Here is a 22,089-nt window from a genome sequence, read left to right as displayed (position 1 = left end):
TAAAAGGAAATTACAATGGTGAAGTCTCAAGCATTATCATACTTTCATTGTTGTCATACAACTACTTTGAGAGTAGAAATACTCTAAACTTTAGAGTAAAGTTTGTCATTTAGACGTTTCCTAACCATGTTGTCAATCAAATCACGCATCTGCCGTCGGTAATTGCTTGAGAAGTAGGTGTTGTAGTTCATATGACTGACACCGAGGGGCGCCAATGAGCATTTTCAAACCGGAACTCATCTCCACGTGCCGTGGTCCTCGGCGGAAGTTAGTTTGTTTTGGTACCGCGGTGCCACAACCATATGCCCAACGTGCTACTGCAGTTTTCCTGCCATGTGCTCTATAATTTTTCCAGCCACAGATGTCATGTCAACCACCGAGAGTCCGGTGGAAAACAGCGGTCAAGAGGACGAACCGAAAAACAGAAAAAGAAAGATTTCTTTGTCCAAGTATGTGCATCTTTACACACCTTTTTAGTAACGCAATGCTAACAGCTAACATTCTACTGATTTTCCGCGACGGTTCGAATCGTATCTCAAAAAACATTACGGGTCAAAGAAATATGTTATAATGGTACTAGAAACACTCCAGATAGCAGAGCGCGTTAGTATTAGCCACGAGGTTAAATCCAACGTCCTAACCCTTCCAAGTTTCCTTAAAAAAAAGAGTCACTATTTAATCGCCATCTTAGAGTTCCCAAACTACTGATATAAATGGTCAATTTATAGATTAAAAAAAACAAGCAGTATTATTTTGAGGAAGTTCAGGGTGTTTCCCTGCATCGTGTTACAATTTGTTTAACACTAATTCTTGCGTGTGTCCTCCCCCGCAGTTGCAGTGTGTGTGGATTACAGGAGGCTAAATACAAATGTCCTGGTTGCCTGGTCCATTCTTGCAGGTAGGATTATACTGTCACTCAAAATGAAATGGAATCATTCAATTAATCAAACTCTTGGTTTCGACAGTCAGCAGTTCGCTCATTGAAATTTTTGAATGCATATCCTGAAATACAACAGTGTATCCACTTTTTATTTTTTAAATTTTGACCTGTAAGATCCTCCTTTTGTAAAACCACAAATTCCCTGAGAATATAATGTAGTGGATCTTTGTAGATTAGTTAGCAGTGCATCACATGGCAATTTGGATGGGATTAAATATTAAAAAAAACAGGTTTATGCAGGTTTATGCTTGTTCTTAGCTGATTTTTGCAATTTGTTAAACTGTCAGTGCAAATCAGGACAAAATAAACACACACACACACACAAAATGTCACATCATATACATAACATATACTTGAAAAAAATGGCCCAATTTGTTTTTTATTTTTTACACTTCATTCTATTATAAATATATCAAAGATGTCAAGGATAGCATATAATTTTGTGCTAACTCGATGCCAGATGTTACACCCAGTATATTGTAGGCATCGCAAACAGAAAAAATGTCAAGGTTTTGTAACACTTGCATTCCACAGAAGAAAGAAATACTCTGGCCCGACATGCACTGTGATTCTGCAGAGATGATCTTCTCCAGGTGCTTTCAAACAACCTCCCTGTGGCACCGAAGTTGTGTAACATGAGTTAAAATCATGTTGGAATGAGTACAGGAAAAAGCCTTGGCCTGTGCAGTGTTTCTCATTGTATATGTGCCTTTTAGATAGAGTCTGTTGGATAGTGGCCAAAGCACAGGAGCGTGGGGTCCACACAAACCTTTGGCTGATGCGTCGACTCTCTTTTGTTACATAGTCCACAAAAATAAAACTTTAACATTAGTTATATGTATGCGTTGATAACCAAATACTTATTTATCTCGCCGCAGTGAACTTAAAAGTGTCAATTTCTGTTCCATTGATTTTATTTCGTTAAGATATGATAAGTTTATATTTCCTCAATATGAACAATGTTACTAATAAAACTGTTTTGTAAATGGGGAAAAGCAAAAACCACCCAAATTTGGGTAAAGAAAACTAAAATCTTTGAATGTGGATATGATCCTTCTGATTGACTCCTTTATTTTTTTGCTTTTACTGATTGACATTTATTTGGACCCGCTGCCAGGAATAAATCACCTGTGGCCTGTAGAACATATTCTTTACTTCACTAAATGCCATATTGAAGGTCATACCTGAAAATATCATTAGGGCATATGAAAGGCTGCTTGGGGATGTCTTCCCCTTTCCCTCATGACTGCCTGTTGTGTTTGGGCATTATTCAACATTCTTTTCAGATAGCTTCATGGATGCAGGCTTCGCCTCATCGGGGCCAAATACCTGTCGCTCAGCAAGTGTCTGAGAACAGGTACTTCTGTGCTAATCCCAAGGTATTAAAGTTATTTTTCTGTCAGATTTTTGGAACGTTAATCACAGGCTTTAAATTACCGTATTACCTTCGGTAGCAGTTTTAATGCGAGTTGTCATTTTAAAAAAGTACGGAAAAAGTACAGGTGTGCACCCCATTTGATTATCTCCATGAACACAGCGGTATTTCCCAAAGTCTGGATAAATAGTTCTGATAAATTTGTTAATTCTGTTTTGCAGCTTGCCATGTGTGAAGAAGCATAAAGAGGATTCCAGCTGTAGCGGAATTCGAAACAAAACTGCTTTTGTGGCCCTTTCACAGTTTGACGAGATGGCGCTCCTCAGCGGTGAGCGTCTTCTCGTAACAATCGGTGTTGATGCTTCTGAAAGTGCGGCGCTGATCTCTTCATTCGTTCCAGACTACAGATTCTTGGAGGATACGGGACGGTTCGCCGACGGTGCCACCAGAGACGATCTGGTACGAACTCCTCGCACCACTTCAAAAGTAAGTCCAGGATTCACCAGTTAGGTCTTAGATGCTCAGCAGCAGTATGTTAAAGGTTCTGTTGGGGGTTTTAACCATAAGCAGCACCAAGTAGGTGAGTACGTGATCGCCTGAACATGTTTCCTAAATTAGCATTTGAAATGGACCTTTGCTGTTATTAGAGACTATGATTCAGCAGTAATTTGTCTCACTGCTGCAGTGTCAGATACGTCATATATAAATATATCATCTTTAAACAACCTCTAATAGCGCGATCATTACACTGGTAGAAGTCAGCAAAAATAAATATTTTTCAGCTTTTGTCACTTCGCTTATATAATTTGTGGTTGTAGTTATGCAATTCTCAGTGCTGTGGATCCAAACCACAAGCATTCTGTTATGTAACCTCCGTGTGCCTGCCAGCTCTCACCTGTGCTGTTATTACAGGACAATGCTCAAGTGATACACGATAGCTTAGAGTCATGCATGCTATTATGGGATTTTTGGAGGCAGTGACATCTTCAGCACGCACAAATCAGTCAAACCAAGGTGTATTCACACGGAGAGATAAAGTCTTTGGCACATGATGACTTTGGGGATTTGGGTTGGACCTTTGCAATTGTATTAATCTGTCATTAACCTCGTGTAGCCCTAAATTTGAAGGATAAATCTCTTTTACTGCTTTTGTGTCCCTGCCAATTTAAAATCATGAAGGGGTTGCGTGAGTACCCGAGAGAGAAGGCCTGTCCTTCCAGGTTTAGATGAAGCCAGTGAGGATGATCTCCATTTCCTTTGGTTTAATTACTGGAAATTACACGGCTAGATTTATTGAATTACGGCAGATGTCTTGGACTGGATTAGTGTCGTAAACCTGTTTATTCCTTGAAAAGACCCCCCCCCCTCCCCATCCCACCTAACTTTTCCACAAAGCTAACATTCCAACAAAGTTGCGGTCCCTCTGTGTTGCCTCCCGGTTCAGCAAACAGTTGATTTGACTGATGGTTGCTGGTGGGCTGTATTTGATATTAAAATTCAATCAAAAAGGAAAGGAAAATCACGTATCTTTCTTCCAGTAACTACTGGGACCAGTTTCAGACCTCCTGTGGCTCTAAATTGGAATAATTGTTGGGTAACAGAAAAAGACTAAATGAGAATATGCTTTGTTTATGGAACTTTGGCGTGCCTGTTTTTCAGGCTAAGAAGCTGTCAGCCTGTGCCAGGAGGATGAACATCACACTGAGGTTCCTTCCTGTCACTTTCACCAAGAGCAGGGAAAATTCCACATTTTGCCTGACAAGGTAAGAAGGAAATGACACAGAAAATTTGTTTTTTTCCCTTCCTGACCAATTGAAATTGTTATATTATTTCTTGTCACAGGGATGCACGTAACAAATTTACAGCAGGTTGTGTTGGACACCATGTAGTTTGAAGGATGCACAGTTAGGACAGAGGTCATATTATGTCTGATTTTTTGGATTCTTTTGAAAGAGGTATTCCCTTTTCCTTTAAAATATCATCCTGGAAGACCCCTTAAAAGTCTATATTTATCCTTTCCATTCTAAACTTGGGACTTGGGATGGGACCTGTTCACATGAGTGCCCGGGCTAGCGTGACCTCTGTTGCTGATATGTTGATCACAGCACCTTGTGTTTCCTACTGCTGGGACAGATGCAGAGGGATGTTCTGTTAGTGATGTTTGGCTTTACCACAGGATGGCACTCTTGTTAAACCCTACTAACACTGATAGCGGCGCCGGCTGGTGTCGGTCCTGTAACCTGCGGCGTGACAGTGAAAGGTGCTTCAAACGTCTGTTAACGACGGCGACTAACGTGTTAGCTCAGGCGTTCAAGGTGTTATTGACAAGAGCGAGACAAGTCGGTCTCTGTCCTTACAAATGGTCATGATGTGTAGCTGGTGGTGGACATCTGACAAAAAAAGGAACGTGTTTATTTTAACAACTACCTTTTAATAGAAACTTCATTTAACTGCTGCTTTTTAGATTCGGATAAAGTATTTCCAATATGAGCGTGTGTGAGGTTTTAAAGCGTCAATCATCTTTATTACCTGGTTGATTGGTTGTTGATAATACATACATCAAGACTAAATACCTCAGGATGAAATCACTAGGTCACTAAAACTACCCAGTGGCTGAATATTGCCATTGGATTAACATGTCTGGCAGCTTCCTTCCCTCCTTGCACAGCCTTCCACCCCTAATTTTCTCATTTCTTTTGAGGCTGAGCTTTGCCTCTGTAATCACCGCGTGGAATAAAAGAAGCACATTTTGAACTGCATATTAAACTTTCATGGGTCTAAAAATGCCCCGGGACACCATTAAGCATCAATCAGGATCGCCACTAAAAGAATCCTTTGTCAGTCCTTTCCAGCTGGGTACATGTTGCTGCTTTCTTTTTCACCACTTTCCTTTCCACCCTTTCAAGTGTGCCACTCTGTCATGTCTGTCTCTGGTGTTTGTGCAGGCACACTGCAGAATATGAGGCAACGATGTGTCAGTTTGGAGTCTCAAACTCTGACCACCCTTGGTGCTATAAGGCTATATACTATATATACACACACAAATCTTTCCTCTTCTTAGGTTTTCATGCTACACTATCAGTAGAAGCAATCTTTGGCCAGCTGCACAACCTTATTTCTTTGTTTAGTCTGGTGAGTTTCACAGTAAAGACTGAGTGCAACAGGATCTCACACACAGCAGCAAATGGACACGAAGGATGGGAAGAAAGGTATACAGTGAATTGTCAGGGATGGAGAGAGGGTGTTCTTCACAGAGACCCAAGTACATCAAATAAGAAGCAGATGTGTGAGCTGTGTGTCTGTAGCAGGTTAGCGCCGTATTCATGCTGTCCACCCGTGTTGCCAAAGAGGAATTGTTGCTGGCAGGCAGCTGACAGGAGAGGCTTTCACGCCATTTCACGTGTGTGAACGTATGTCTGAGAGGTTTTCAGACTTTATCTCATTGATTAAACATTTATGAGTGAACTAATGAGTTTGTTTTTACTAGAAAACAACCATATAGACCTGATGACAAACTCCTGGCTGCGTTGCAGTTCAGATGGAGTCTAGGTTTATAGTAGCTGGCATTTGGCAAAACATTGGAAGTAGCTGTGTTAGTGTGGGATTATGTTTTCTACAACCTCAGCATGGCATGGCCGGGATTTTCCTTTCAGACAGCTGGAATCGATGGACAGCGCATTTCGAAAAAGGTCATTGGGAATAATAATGAACAGATTAATAACTTGTGGCAGTTACAAGCGTGTGCAGCTGTACAGTTTATGTAAATATATAGATATAGAATAAATACACGGTATGTAATACTGAGAAATTGGCCTCAGTCTGCTCCCTGGGAGAGAAAGCATTTCACCTGACCTTTAATTGTGATTTCTGAAATAAAAAAAGCGTATTAGCTAGCATGTTTTTATTGATTGTACCCTGCTATATCATTTGTAAGGTTTAAAATGGCATTTTACCTTCCATATTGTTGCCCCACAATACTTTTAAAGATATTTAAAAGTAGTAAAAAACTGTTGGACCTACCTTGACTGTTGCTGTGTGGTCTTAAGATTCGTTGAAAAAGAGGCTGTAGTTAATGCTGGCAACTGAAATAAAGAGATGTAATACAAGAACCTCAATTATGTCAATTACTAGTGTAAGGTTCTAGAAATCTGAGGGATGTATGAAATGATAAATTGATACACAAACGGGTTGAAGCAGACATACATTTTATGTAGGATTTCTATGCGGAGGTTCCACTGTTCCTCACTCATGTGCACCCAAAGCAAACGTGGGGTGAAATTATCAGCTGCACGTTAAGCTAGTTGCTCTCGCAGGCAATCTTCTGGCCACCGCTGAGTTGATTAGCCGATGCTGATGCAATGCAGAGTCTCTGCCGCCTGCCATTTGAGGCAAACCACAGATTGGAGTGGTAAGAAGCAGTTTCATCAGCATTGCAAACACTGTCATCACCATTGGCCACGTACAGCTTCAGGCCACATGCTGCTTTCTGGCTCTGCGTGACATTCCAACCTATAGAATTAGGAGAAAATGGGAGTTTGCAGCAAAGATCTGCGCGGCTTTTTGACATTTACGTTTTGTTTGGTGGATCGGCTCCTGGAATTTCGTAATTAACTTAGGTTCTGTTTTGCAGTGACTTTATGAATGCAATTATCCTTTTCCATGAAAAAAAACCCTAATTCACCAATATTTATTTTAAGGGATGGTGAAAGGAGCAGAGTCGGAGCATCACAGATCAGTTCTGTTAACGTTCATATACAACATAAAGTTAGTTTGTTTTGCAACTCATATTCCAGAATTGAAAGTCCAGCTGCCTGTAATCATTTTCTATAATCTCTGCCTTTCTCCACTCTGAGGTCGTTGAATTCTGGATTTGTCTGCTGCCCCAAAGCCCTGTTATTTTGTTCTACCAGCACCGACTTGCCACCTAAATCCTGGCACGCAAACAGGACACATGGTTTCATGAGTTCTGCCATTTTTGTTGGATCTGTCCAATCTTTAATCCTGCCAGATGGTCCGGTGGCGTCTGCCAGACCACCACTCAGGTTTTCTGCTCTTGTGATGGCACATGTTCCTCTGGTCTCTCAGTTAATCAGCAGTGTGTGAGCATGAGTGTGTCCTCCTTAATTAACCCTTCCACGTTTAGGCTTATTTCTTCCTTTATTAACTCGAGACGCTTGATAGAAGGCAGTTCATTGTCAGAATGTCTATAAATGAGGAAAATATGCTGCAGCGGTGTCTCTGAGAGGCTCATTATGCATGTAAACAAGTACTTTTCAACACTCCCAAAGCAGGACCACGAAGGTCCTACTAAAGGAAAAAGTTGTAATTTGCTTTGAAAATCACATGACTGTTTAGTGATGGCTGAAAAATTGCAGCTTTAAACAAATTAAATATCAAGATATCTTTCTTCCAAAAGCACCAACCTTCGGTGTGGTCTAAATTCATTTCCTAAGGTGTCCCAGAGTGCTTTTCTGATATTTTTACAGTGTAAATATTGTGTAGCCTAGTGATGTGAACAGAAATACCATTGTTTTGCTGCCAGTTTAAGAAAGAGGATACAGCAGCTACTTAGGAGGCAGAAGGCATGACTGCTTCCATACTTATGCAACACAGGATGCTGAAAATTGTTTTTCTAATCCAGGGCTCAGGGTGGGGTAAAGCAAAGGGAGTTTTAGCTCTAAATATTGCTTCCACAGCTGTCATCGTAGCATGTAACGGTCCTTATTTTACCCATACAGCAGGTTAAAAGATGGGGAGAAATGGGGAGTTTTCCCACTAATAAAACAGACTTCTCCTTCATGCTGGTCACACGTCTGTCCTGTTTTGCATATTCAGGCTTACTGTTGTTTGCTGCTTCTCAGTGGATAATCATTTAGCCACGCAGGCCACCTAAGGGTAGCAGACAGTGAACTGCATGGAGTTCTGTTGATTTGAAACCATTCAGCAGAGTCTTTGTAGAATTTAAGCTCTTAATCTTTGTAGAAATGCATGTTTAGACAAACAGTTGTTACAGAGTCACTAGAAACTGAGGTCCCTTTTCAAGGTCCATCAATGATAACATTTGATTGACTGGGCCGTCTGTTTCTATTTTCTCCCCCCCCCCCCTTTTTTTTTTTTACAGCAAACGTTAGCACGTCCCCCCCATATGCTCTGTGTCCTTAATTGCACTCGCTGTTGGCAAGCCCCTCTTTCGATTGAAATACCTGTGGAGTTAGAATAAAAGAGTCACACCTGGTGCTTCGCCCATTTGCTTACAGACAGACGCTGACTCACAAATAAAGAAACCGGGCCAAAATCGGAGCGAATACCTAAGCTGTTGTGATGGAGGTTAGAGGTGTTGGGCCCCTCCCACCGTTTCATGGGAAATCCCCTCCCAGCTTTTGCCCTTCATACCTTCATCGTCTCCCTACAACCAAGTGGAAACTCGTAACCGCTGTTCTGAGCACCTTCATTCTCCACGTCCTGGCGTTTGAAGTCTTTCTGCTTCCTTCTGTTTGTGTTTCTAAGGAAAAGTTTGTACTGCTGCCATCTGGTTCTGCAGAATTTCCTTATGGGGACCGTAACCATGCCCAGGGTCACAGGTTGTTTACCTGGTTACCTGGGCAGTGTTTTAGCAAAGGTCATTGAAGTGGGAGAGCAAATCTGAAGCGGTGTGGCTGAATCCGTATGCCCCACCCTTCAATTGGGCCTCTTTTGTAGGTTTAATCTGCATCCTTTAGAAAACGGAATGGTGATTAATCAACTCCGCCCTGTTTTTGGCAGAACTTGTCTTGGTTTGGTTGGTTCAGCTCACTTCTCCAGTTTATAACAGTTTTTTAGTGACATAAAAGTGACATAAACAAAAGGATCATTAGATATAATCCTGTAATGTTTAAAGTATTGCGTCACCACCAGTGTACAGTATATAACATCCCTTTGGCTGCATCTGTGTCCTTCCCTTATTAAATATCAACGTATTAAATATGAACATCTGTAGACATGATTCATGTTTGGTTGTAGCACATGCTCAGCAACTCCCCAAACCCTCTGCACCGTTAAGTTACCGCTCGAAGCATGATCCCAGCACACTTGATCATTATTTGATATCCACCAGCTGGTGTCCTTGTATTGCGTGTATATGTCACGGTCTCCATGGCAACCATGCTCATGTAAGCACACAGATGGACAGCATTTTGCAAGCTGCCAGGCATATTGTTTTGGACCGATTACAGGTTGACTCCATGTTTTTTTTTCCTAGAAATGAAACATTGGCGGCTGTGTTTTCCCGCAGAGGCGACTCCGGCGATGACCTCAGCCGTCCGTGTTGACGAACGCTCGCGCCGATAAGCTGAAATCAAATCCTTTTTTTTTGTTGTTGTTGTCCCGTTTAGAGAGAAAATATTCCTGTGGCACTTGAAGCTCGTTTTTCCTCAGAGCAACACCGAGTTCAGCCAGAGGAGGTGAGTTTCACGCCAACATTTGGAGACTTGTGTGGCGGGGTCATTAACATTGTGTTGACAGGACAAATAATAATAAATACAGATTCAAAGTTTGGCTCTAATGATTCACTATCAAACAGGCTGACATTATCTAATGTTTTTTTTAGATTAATACTTTTACTCTGCTTTCTTGTTTCAGGGTTTCTGATAAGAAAACCTTGGAGCAGATCCTGACCCCTTACATCCATCCAACAGAGTCCGACCCTGTGACACGTCAGAAGTGAGCGCGATTGAAATTCTTTCCATCTGCCAGTCCTGCTTTTTCTGCCACTGAGTGGGAACTCTGAGTGGGAACTTGTCTGTTTCCCAGGAGAGTAGCTGATTATCAATCCCATCGTTGTTGCACAGAGGAGAACCAGGGCCTCTCCTGTTGACACAGTGTATTTTTAATTGCTGTTCACACCATCTTATTCCAGAAATCTGGGTCATCACCATTCGTGACTGATTTGACTGTATCAGGTCACCTGTGTGACAGACCAGAGCTGTAATTGAGTTTGGCACCAGCATATTAAGGGAATATTCCTGTTAGAGACAGTCTGTACAGTGTCCAGACACAGAAGACAATGAGCACAGGTAAAACTATCAAGGACACTAAGTTTTTTTCCCCTCATTCCTTGTTAGTCATCATTTTCAGCTCATCTTTGAATAAAACGTCCACTTTGAGGTTTTGTCATCTGCTGTACGTGCGTGTCAATTCAAATATGGTTTCAAATTGAACTCTATTTGGTGTATCTCCAATCTAATGTATAATGATAAATGATGTTACAACTGACCCAGCCATAAGCGATGCCGTGATTAGATCTGACCTATACATTAAACTATTTATGTTTAAACCTTCATAGTAACTGCGTGTGCATCTAATGTCTTCTGCCCTAATTTCTGTTTCAGGTTAAAAATATATGTGCAGGCTCCAGTTGATCATGTGAAAGTATTCATGAAGGCAGAGGGGAGGAAGGCTAATTCTGTGAGGTAAGATTTACTTTTTTAACATTTGACATCCTCATTATACGGTGCAAGAGTTTCCCTTTACTTATAAACACTGTACGTTAAAAGATAAAGGTGTCTATTGAAGCAAACCTTTTTGAATTGATCAGAGGGGATAAATGTGAGTCTAAGGTTTGGGGACAAGTGTGTCAGAATCTTGTCGTTGCTCAGGCGTCATGTTGACGCGACTAATTCATTCAGCAGGTTGGGATTGGATTTCTTCTTTTTATGATTGACATCACTGAGTTGTAAATTCCTGCAGAGTGACATTGGCAGGTATGCCGTGATGCGTTTCCTCCTATGGCATCACGAAGAGCAGAATCTTTCGAAGATCCGTCAGAGTTGTGACACGTCAGCAGCCGGAATATGAGTAGAGTTTTTATATTGACGGGGTAAAAACGCAACTAGTGGAGAGAGATTAATGGCTCACAACAATGCAGAATTCGTACCATTTTTCTTCGGAAGGTGTTTTCTTTCCCCCCTCTTCCATTTATCTTCCCACTTGTCAACATTTATCTTCTGCCAGATAATGCTGCTTGACACCGTGCGCCCACAGCTGACAGTAGCGCGATTGTGGAGGTCCTGTAGCCTCATGAGCCGACGTGAAGTGAAAAAGAGGAAAAAAATGATGTCAAAATGTCCTGGCTGACCTATATTTCTAACAGACCCAAACAGAAATATTATTAATATGCCGTTGTGAGTACTTTTTAAGATCCCTGCTGCTGTGTTGCTTGGCTGAGAGTTTGTCTAAGTTGAGTTGGGTCAGAGTATTTTGCCCCGCCGCCCAAATATGGGATGACATTCGCTTCTGCACAGCTCCTCAATACTTTTCCTTCCCCGGACATCTTTCCACATAGATTGTAGTGAGTTTTGTGACAGCTAGCTACAGTGGACAGACTTTGAGAGTGCTGGCTTGTCTCCCTGTACCTGGGCTTGTCATGGATTCTGTCATCATCAATGGAAATTTCTAGCACTCTGTCTCAAAATCAAGCTTAATACTTGCAAAAAAAACCCATTTCAAATTCTGAAGCGCACACTGTAAAGTCCTTTTGAAAAATAATACCTCACTATTCTTTTCATGGGGGCTGGAATGCCCTAAATTTCTGAGCTAGGAATGTTTCCATCTGCTAGTACTGCGTGACATCCGAACCTGTGGCAGTCTGGGGAATGGGCAGGGTGGATGTGTGTGATCTATATTACTTCAATGCAGCAGACGGTGGGAAATACGGGAAAATGGTGCATTATCAGAGCTCTTGGTTGCAACGTGCAACTAGGTTATCAGAAAGTTTAGAATTAGAAAATATCTGACACGAGACAATATGCTACTTAAGTCCAAGATTGTTTAAAACCTACAGATTTCTAGGTTTTATCATTTATCTGTTTGTCTGTCTTATTTTTTTTATTTATTTATTTGTGTGGAATGAGAGTCGTACTACACAACATCATAACTACCCTTCTAAATAGTCTGTGATGATCATATAGGAAGGAATGAAAGAATATCTGCTGTTCTGACCAGATAATCATCAGCTGCTCTGACAGAACATTTTGAGAACTCTTTTAGGGACAAGATGTGTTAAACGTCAAGGTGTCAAGGAGCCAGTCCTTTATTGTTTATGAGAGGTCAGGCTGAAGAGCGCTGTGCCCTCGGGGACTTTTCCATAGATAACTTTTCTAAATGATTTTTTAACAGCTATTAGCTTGGCGCTAAATCGCTCTTTGGAGACAAAATGTGTTAACTATGACTGGGTTCTGGTTTAACGACTAAATCAGTGAAATGACTCACTTTTCTGCCCTTTCTTTTTATAGCTGACCCTAATGCATATGGAAAAACCGTTGAGTACACGATCCAAGTTTTTATTGACAATAATAGATTGGAAAATTAGAATGTGTGTTGCATTAACTCTGGCCACATAATAGAGCTTTAACAATAAAAAAGGGGCCTTCAGAGATCGATTTCCAGCTCCTTTTAACCAAGGTCAAATCATTGTACTTGTGCAGTCTTAGAAATAAACTAATTTTGAAAGCTGCTATTAATTTTATGAAGTCATGGAGGGCAGTCGTCATGGTTACCGGGGCAAGGTCTTGCCAAGACTTTAGCAAAGGTCATGACTGCTTGGTTTTGTAGTTGAATATGTCCTGAAATATCAGCCGGCTCTAATAAAGGACGCCTTGTGCTAAGTTAAACATAGCTGTGTAAATCAGTCAACATTCTCTTACTGGAATGGAGGCTGACTTTGCATCAACAGGGCCATTCACACCCTACTCTATGTTTATTTATGTTACTTTTTAGGGTTTATTTTTTTATTCACTCCTCTCCTGAGGTCTAGAAGATGCCCTTTCATCCTTTCCCTTACCTCTTCTTTTCCTCTCCCACAGAAGTTTTATGCCTGGTGACTTGTCAGAAATAAGAGATGCTGTTTGTTCAGCCAATAAAAAAGTATGAGAACATCGTGTTATTTTTTTATCCCGTGTCGTTGACCTGTCAAACAGTTGAGCTTCTGTCCTGTTAGTGATTCATGCTTTTGCACGCGAACCTCCCCTTTAACCCTCGTGAGGCCCGTTTTGCCGTCCCTAAGCTTGCCCCAAAGCTACCTTCAGGTTTGTTTGTGTGTCAGACATTTCCGCTGGTCTCCTGCAACGATAACATTTCTGGTATTTTTCACTTAAATAAAACATTCTTTCCAGCTTCTACCAAAGGTATCATTTATGAATGTGGACGAAACAGGGTCTTGGATATTGATTCAGAAGGTTAGAAACTTACCGTAATGGACCGGGCCGAAGAAAATCAACGCTCCGATAGAGGCGTCTTGGTGTGTCTGCTGTTTGCTGGACTGTTTTTGTGGACTCAGATGCTGTTTTTGGGTCATTGCACAACTGCTGACTGTGTCCTCAAAGAGGGACAATTCTGGGCTTGGGTGCATGTTCTCGTTTGTGCCTTTGTGGGTTTTCTCCAGGCAAAAATAAAATGTTGGAAAAACTCTTTGCACAAAGTTCAGAAACCTTATCTTTACAGTATCACTGCATCCTGGTGTAACATCGCCATCTGTTCTGTTCTTGTGCTAGAACATGGCATCATCATATCTTGTGAAAGTGACCTAAATAATCATTTACGTTAGACAACTGACATCAAATCATTATTTATCCTACATGGTTGATATGAACAGGCGCTGCCCTCTTGACCTTTACACATCACTGTAACAAATTTGCCCAGACTAGTTTAATGGGTGCACTCCTAAATTTGTGCCCCTCCTGATGGCATCTTTCTTAAGGCCATTTATGGGACCATGCAAAGATGTCCTTTGAAGAGGTCTGTCCTGCCTGATGTGTCATCTTTATAAAGGGATTTGATTGGCTTTGGGATTGTTCCTCAGTCTGCTTGGGCTTGTCTCAATAACTCACAGGTGGTGCCTGTGGTGCTTTTGTGTGCATTCATAATAGGCAATTTCTTGTATTTGGTTGCCTAGGACGAATTGTCCTAAATCACTTGAGCATATTAGCCTGCCGTGTCTCCCAAGAATCCAGTAAGCTATTGTGCCCGGTGATTTATTACCATCTCTAATGCGTGACAGGAGCACTTAGAGACAAGACTAAACTGAGCTCATCCCATAAGAGACACTCAAGGAGGGTTTAGAGAGCAGCTTTGTGCACCTGTGAGAGATGGTTTCAGTCCATTTGCATCCCTTGGACCACCAAGCTGGATCTCTAACATGCCGTGGCATGGATAAAAGTTCAGGGCAGTCAACTCGGTTTTAATTTAATTCTCTCCTTTGCCGGTGCCAGTGTGCCTTAACTGACCCGACCTCCATTCAGTTCTTTAACCTTCTGTGTGTCAACAGGTACCATGAACTGGACATTCAGAAGACCCTGAGAGACAACCTGAGCTACAAAACTCTGATTGAATATCCTGTGCTGCATGTTGTTCTCAGGGAGCAATGGAAGGAATATCCACTAAAAGGACCAGGTAAAAGAAAAATCCAGGCTATAGAGCTTTAAACATCTCTTACATAAACGACACCTCTGCTTTTCCTTTTCCTCTCAAAAATCATCGTTGCATCCAAAAGGCATTTTCTCCCGTAACTAAACAAAATGACAAGATTTAAAACCCCATCCGGCCTACGAAACACCAGGCTGTCTCTACTCCCCCAATTCCAGCAGCATTGTATCATGTCCTGGTTTTTCCAGCTGAGACAAGACTCCATGTTCCCTTATTTTTCACTATGGCAACAAGCTACCCCAACGGAAATGAGGGTGTTCTGCACAGCGTCACACACATCGGTTTAAGCTCAACAGTCATGGTGTCCAAAGAGGGGGTCAAACCAGAATTAGTGTTTAACAGCAACCTGGTGAATTGTGAAAGGGCAGATGTGAGAGTGAAGGAGCAGCCTGCGCTTTTCTCACCTGTTCATCTCTCTCTTCCAGCGGCTGTGGACTGTAGATCACAGAAGTGCTTGTTCCAGTGCTCAGTCACTGTTCCTGTCAGCAGAGCTTGTTGTTAGAAAACGACCTCGCTGACCTGTTATCGTCCCGTTGTCAGACCCAGGCTTGCTGGGTAGCCTGTGAGGTCATGGGTCACCAATGTGTTTCCACTGATAACACCTTAGTGCCACACTGTTTAGCTTTCTAGTTAGCCTAGAAACATTCCCATACTTGCACGCGGAAGCCAAATATTTTTCCGGCATTGTAACTCATTGATTTCCTCCTGTAATGTGATTCGAATGAGAGATATGATACCGAGTTTCAGCTCGTCATTTCAGTGGAACAGCTTTGCTCGACTGGTTCGTCATCCATCGTAAACGCGGTGGATTTTACAGCCTCCGTCTTTATGGCAGTCTGTTGATTGTGAACTTTTATGGGATTTAAATGGTTAAAAGTAGTTAACGAGGATTTAAATTCTCCACCTATTAGTCTGTGCCAAAACAGCACAAAGAAGAAAGGCTACATGCATTCATCTTCAGATTAGGGTCTCAGCTGGATAACAAATTTGTAGACTGAAAATGCTTCGGCTAACTGACTGCAGACCAAAGGGAATTTTCCAACAATAGACTGTGGGAGGTCATATTGGGTATAATTCGTTAATTTGCAGTAATCTTTTACAGTCACTTATTCTTTCCCTGTTTTCTTCCACTCACTGCTTGGCATGCAGCCCCCATCCTGGTAGACCAGCATTTCTCTGTATTATTTCTCTGTACTGATTTGTTCTGAGCTGCAGCCATGCTTGCATCGTGTTTGTGCCGTCATATTCTGCATAGATTTAGACTGTATTTAGCCATTTTCAAGCCCTCTTTAATTCTATTTCTTTACGTTCCGACGTTCTTCCGGCTGATCCTGCCTCAGCATGCAGCAGCTTTGCAGCGAAGAACAAAGGGGTGGACCAGAAGACGGGGGACGCCGTGACCAGCACGACGGGAGCAGCCGACATCTGTTTGGGAAACCAAATGACCAGCCCAGAACCTGAACCCCCAGAGAGGAAAAGGGCAAAGAGAGATGATGAAGAGGAAGAGGAGGGAGAGATCGTAGACAGCAGCGAGGAAGAGGATGAAGGAGTCGCTGGAGAGAATCCTGCTTGTGATGTGGAAGCAGCAGACGGTTAAAGCTGGCGACGACAAGCAAATTAGGACTAGAGAGGGTTCGCTGATCACAGATCAGCTGCCAGAAAAAGTGCTCAAGTCAGTATGAGGAAGGTTACAGAAAAAGAATGGAGGCCTGTTCGCATCCATCACTGTCAGTGTGAAAGTGAGTCAGCTAATGAGACTGACAGCTGCAGAATGGAAAAACATTCCGGAAGAAATAAATATGGACACGCATATCTGTCAGGAAGTAGGCAACATCATGTGTGTACTGTAGAGTTTTAAAATAACAAAGATTGTCTGTGTTTACGGGTCAACCTGATGTTCCTTCAACAAAAGTGTCTTTTTAAAGCTTTATTTTTGTGTCACAGATTCCAATAAAAAGACTTTGGTGTCAACTTTGAAGTGGAATAATCGGTCCGACCCTCTCATTTTCCCCTCAGCCAATAAAGTCCAAGTTGACACACGGCTTTATCTGACACCTCTGGGGGCCTCCTGATGTGAGTGTTCTTACGCCCGTGGTGCCTCTGCACTCCGGTTTCTTACCCAGTGATGGTTTATGGCGACAATGCAGCGCCAGCAGTAATTGACAGCGCGGCTCACTGGTGGGGCCTGTGTTCATAGTTGTGCTTTTATAACCTCCGCTAACCCTCTTTTGGAAGTAAACCCCCGTGGGCGGGCGCACTTTGAAGTCTGGCCTGTGATGACGCATTTTCCACCCTTTCACAGGCAGAGGCCATGATCTCACATGTGACAGTGCATCCCTCAGCAAGGGGAGGACACGGGGCCCCTTCACCCGCGTCCACCTCATCATTAGTGCATGTATTATGTCAGTTAATATAATTTAATATGCCCAGGGTATCCGTGAAATAAAGCACCTGGCTTTTCTTGGATCTGCTGAACTAAAACCAGCCCGACGTCATTGTTATCATGACACACATTTCACTTTCTTGGTTGGTTTTCTATCATTTCTGTCAATTTGTGGAAGCAAAAGCAGCAAAATGAACTTATGACATTTTATCGTAGCTGTAACTTGTACCTTGCTTTGGGAAGTCACTAAATATTAAATACAGTCTGGAGCAGAGATGCTCTAGCCCACGTTTGGTTTTCTTTATTTCCTAATCGGGGACGGGTGATCTCAGGTGCATCTGTTGTCACGTAACCAAGTTAGAAACACTGAACGTGGTGAACGATTGTTGGCTGAATATTCTGTAGCTGGCACTCCCATCTGGTGCTTATGCAACTGCTTCTGTCGTCATTGGATTTGTCTGTGTTGAATTAAACCGCATTTTATTTCCTATGTCATCTTAATTTTCGATCTGAATAAAACAATCAGTGCAACCGCACAGAGGCTCAGCATTTTTCTCGCCTGTAAAAGTGAATTCGATCTGTTTTTAGTCCGTCGTTGGAAATAATATTTCATTTAAACTAAACGGCAGTTGGAGAACGTCTGATGTTGGTTTGCTTTTAATTAGTTTGGATTTAGTGGGCAGTTGTTGCACGCAGCTGCTTTTCTTGCGCCGGGACCTGCTGCGGTGCGTTCGTCCACAAATACAATTCTGTCAGCATTTTTCATGAGCCCACAAATTGGATTCATTGCGCTCGTTAACTGTTATTCATCAAAATGAAAGTCCCAAATGCATGAAAAACGCCATCCGCGTCAGAACCCCTCCCCCCCCCAACAGTCAGTCTCTTGCTCATGGTGAAGTAAACAAGGCCATCGATCTTTTTTTGTTTTACCTAATTGGTTTTCTTTGGCTGCTTTACTGTTGGAAGAACTATCTCATTAAGTGAGTGAGTGTCACAGATTGAACTCTGCTCAAGATAAACACAGCCGCCGTTGCAGAGGGCAGAACTGTTCCTCACGTCCCGTCTGTAATAACTTGTTTATAGGAAGTGATTCACTCGTTCCCTTTTGTCTGTGTTGTGTCAGTCCGACAGCTTGCATTGCAGACTGTTGTTCTTTTAATATCGGCCTCCGCTTATCACGCTGTAGTTGCTTTCAGTGCACCTGCCTTTGACTCACATATTGCTATCATAGCTGCTTTGTCCTGTCTGAGCTCACCAAAGAGCCATGTTTAGGAATGAGAGAATCACTATGAATTAGAAAGGATCGGGTCTGTAATGGTAAATTGTGGTTCTTGGTCGACAGCCATTGATTACCAGACTTAAAGGTCAAGGACCCAATACTCGCACCACAGTGTTCCACCGCAAACTGATTAAATAAACACGCGTCCCTGGGTTCCTCATCAGATATGAATTTAGATGCTTCATGGCAGGTTTAAATCTACACAGTGTGTCGGTACACGTGAAGTAAAACAAGTCGACTCTTGGAAGTCACGGTACAAGTGAAACCTGAAGTGAAGTGAAACACTGAAGATCTGAGCCTGTGGAAAACTGGCCACCAAGGCATGTCGCTGTTAGCCAAGCTCTGGGATTGCTTCTGGACTCTCCTCTCTTCTGGAGATGCTTATGAGCTCTTGGCTGAACACTGCTGTCTAGGGTTCTTACCAGAGAACAACAGCCGTGTCAATCTGACGGCTTGTCTCTGAGAACAAAGCGGAGGATGAGTCTGGTGATCCTTCACACACACACAAAGTTGAGGTTGAAGCATCTCTGAGGAGGTGTTCATGACATTTCCAATTGGACGGGCCTAGTATGTGCTGAAAAAGATAAAATATCCCACCTGGCTTTTTTAGAAATCCTTCTCGCTGACAACCTCAACATGCATGTTTGATATGCATCAGGGCTAAAGTCAATTTATCTTTGCCGTGTTACGACTTCATTTGGTCCATCATCAGCGTTTATTCCTCTTGTCAGAGCCGATCTGCTGTGTTGGCCGGTGTGGAGCCCCGTGTTGAGCTGTGGCTTAAATATGTGTTCCCAGTGTTCTCGGCGATGGGCTGAACTCGCAGCAAGCTTTGCGAGGTGTGCTCAGGTACGACATCCCGTATCCCCTTTCTGGAAACTGGAACTACGTAAACGAAGACGCGAGCCGCTCCTACGCTGACGGTAGAGCTCGAGCGTCGGTCTGTGAGCTCATCGTTCCGCCTGTCTTTAACAATGGCCCGAACAACAGATGCCAACACCGGCTTAAATGCTGGGCGTACGTGCCTCCTGGGAGGATTATTGGGCCCAATATTGTCTCCACTGGGCTGAGATTCAAGACGCCCAAAGACTCAGCGCTGCCTCTCCCATCAATGCTCAGATTGTTCGAGCACGTAATCGCTGCAGTAGCCTCTGGCCCTCTGGGGACAGGCTCCACAATCCAGCAGCCTGGGAGGGACGCCTCTGATTTTCCCTTAAATCCGCTCATCAGTTATACTTGTGCAATTGCAGATGGTGACCTGATGGGCGTATTAGAGGGGTTGCATCACTGTCACCCTGTCAGAGTTTGGCAAGCAGATTTTTTTTTAACCTCTCACTCAAGCTTCTCTTTTTGAATAAAACTTTTATTACCGGTGCTATGTTTTCATTGCTTTTGCTTTCATTTAAATGCTGTAAAATAATCCAGTTAAATGTAAAATCAGATGCTTTGTGAATTTGCCCATGATTTTCCTTCATAAATACTTCTTTGGCAACACATTTATGTACCTTTTGGGTGTTTTTGTTCAAGGTGTGATCGCTTCAGCCACGTGATGCAGTTCACCATATTGGCCATAAGGGGGCGATACCGAAAACAAGTTTCTGCCCCTAGGTTTCCATGGGGCGCTGGACTCCTAACCTCCTGTACCTGTTGCCCCAGCATTTCTTATAAGAGTCAACACCAACCTTTATTTTTGAACAGTGGCTGTAAAATACCTGACATCAGCGCTCCGCAGCTTCCAGCACGCTCTAATGGCCTCCCTCCATCTCGTTAGCTCCTGTTTGCACAGCATTACGTCGTGCTTGATGAAGCTTTAGTGCTCACGAATTGGTCATAGAAACAGAGCCTAGGCTCAGGGAATGAGGTAGTCAGTGATTTAATTGCTGGGGCACATGTGTGCCTTGTTTGCCTGCTTGTATGAGTGATGCTTTTAACAGGTTTGTTACGTTCTGGTGGTGACACCATGATTTATTCCACAGAAGTGTGATCTCGGGGGGTTCTGTGAGGCTTAGAGCTGAGGGAGTTCCAACCTCAGTGCGATGCTTGTGTCCATATTATAAAGGGAGGCTACAGATGACCAAAATGGCTGCTCACATAACGCGCAGGTGTCATTACGTAACCGAGTTTGCGGCGCTGCGTTAACAAGATAAATGACAGTGAGATCGCTTGGCGCTTTCCGAAGGCTGTGATGGAAATTTTCCTCTGTTGGAAACAACATGAGGAGTAGGAGCGAGAACAGGACTCCCTGGATGTTTTTGGACCGGGAAGCTGTGCTGCGAGGGGCAGCCACACATCTTTGTGATTAGGCAAACCGCAGGAGCCTTTCATGTGAGCAATCTGTAAAAGCTCAGTGGGCACATCCTGAGCGGTATGCAGCTCTCTCAAAGCAAACGTGTCCTGCTCAGTGTCTCATTAAACACACTCGATTAAGTCTAATTTTCAGGAATGTTATGTGGAAGTGCGGCGAGGTTTCAGATGGACGTGTTTTTATAGTTGTTTTTAAGGAGATGAAGCACCTTGTGTGGACACCAGTGTGGGCTCGGGAGTGTTTGTGTATGTTTGGAAAATCTTCTCAGCTAAAGTGAACATGTAGCACCGAAATATTTTCCAACATCTGCCGCCCATCAGGATGTCTGCTTTCTGAGCCACTGCTGCATTCCTGAGCCGCTCCCTCTACCTGGATCAAAAAAAGAGAACCCTTTCCCCTGCCGTTGCCCCTGAGCTCTGCTTTCATCCACCCCGGTTTAAACTCCACTGTGGGGATTTGCACCGACGGCAGGAATCCTTGCTCAGAGCAGACGACATCTTTCAGGACTCTTTTCCTACCGCGTCTCTTTAATTATACATTTCATTATGACACGGGTCTTTTGAATTGTGGACTTTGGCTTAAAAGAACCCAACTGACCAAAAAATTCCGGGATGACTCAGGTAAACAGAAGCCATGAGAGGGGCGGGAGTCACGTGGGACAGTAGCAGCACAGTTTCAGGAGCCTTTAAGCCGAACTTGAAGTCTGCGTTACCACAGAAACAACTATGTTGCCCCTGTTTCCTGCCCCGCGCTGGATTCTACCTCATAATAGTATTTCTTAATGCCTCTTAAACTGAAACCTGGATGGAAGACCTAAGCCCTCCCTACTTAGCAGGGCTGTTTACAACTGTTTAGGAGACCCCTGCAGTTTAAGAGCCAACTGAGGCCAATGCAACTAATTTACTTTTAAAGGCAGCTGCTAATGAATTAGGTCAGTTCGGTCTCACTGTTCCGAAAAGCCTTTCCCGGGAATGCGTTCTTTGTATGCAGCCTATTTTATACAATAATAGTCATTGTCCCCCTTGCATGGTGTCTAATCCCAGCCCATTCAGAGCAGCACTTAAGATTCTTGGCATACTCCCATACTCATTGCTACTCACGGACCCCCCCCCATCCCGGTCAGAATCAGTTAAGGATCTGGCTTAGCCAGATCAAATGAAAGCAAGCCTGGCTGCTGCAGAATGGCATCCCAGAGCACAGAAAGTCAGGAGAGACAGTCCCCAGGGTTGTGTTATATAAGAACTGAGTGCCCCAGCTCACTGTTTGTCTGAGAGTCTGTTGGGTCTACAGAATGATATAACAGGAAACTGGAGGGTTTTTTGCCTTCAGAATCAGAATGAGACCGTCCTCG

General features: G+C 43.1%; 1 protein-coding gene across 1 annotated transcript; it reads left to right on the top strand.

The window, feature by feature from the left end:
- Positions 1–260: 260 nt before the first annotated feature.
- On the top strand, positions 261–17,690 carry znhit6 (zinc finger HIT-type containing 6). The gene is made up of 10 exons (XM_057038992.1): positions 261–449; positions 833–898; positions 2,537–2,643; positions 2,716–2,801; positions 3,975–4,078; positions 9,686–9,754; positions 9,933–10,013; positions 10,682–10,762; positions 14,614–14,738; positions 16,112–17,690. Exons 1-10 carry the CDS (start codon positions 334–336, stop codon positions 16,366–16,368), a joined length of 1,092 nt encoding a protein of 363 aa, XP_056894972.1. The 5' UTR covers positions 261–333; the 3' UTR covers positions 16,369–17,690.
- Positions 17,691–22,089: the final 4,399 nt, after the last annotated feature.

Source organism: Takifugu flavidus, chromosome 7 (assembly GCF_003711565.1).
Source record: "Takifugu flavidus isolate HTHZ2018 chromosome 7, ASM371156v2, whole genome shotgun sequence".
Taxonomy (NCBI): domain Eukaryota; kingdom Metazoa; phylum Chordata; class Actinopteri; order Tetraodontiformes; family Tetraodontidae; genus Takifugu; species Takifugu flavidus.
This window is presented reverse-complemented; position numbering and strand designations above follow the sequence as displayed.

Bases quoted from the DNA above. Each gene is read 5' to 3' on its own strand.
- znhit6 (XM_057038992.1), top strand. From the start codon at position 334: ATGTGCTCTATAATTTTTCCAGCCACAGATGTCATGTCAACCACCGAG. The intron at 450-832 runs GTATGTGCATCT...CCTCCCCCGCAG, and splicing joins AGAAAGATTTCTTTGTCCAA to TTGCAGTGTGTGTGGATTAC. The intron at 10,763-14,613 runs GTAAGATTTACT...GTGTGTCAACAG, and splicing joins AGGAAGGCTAATTCTGTGAG to GTACCATGAACTGGACATTC.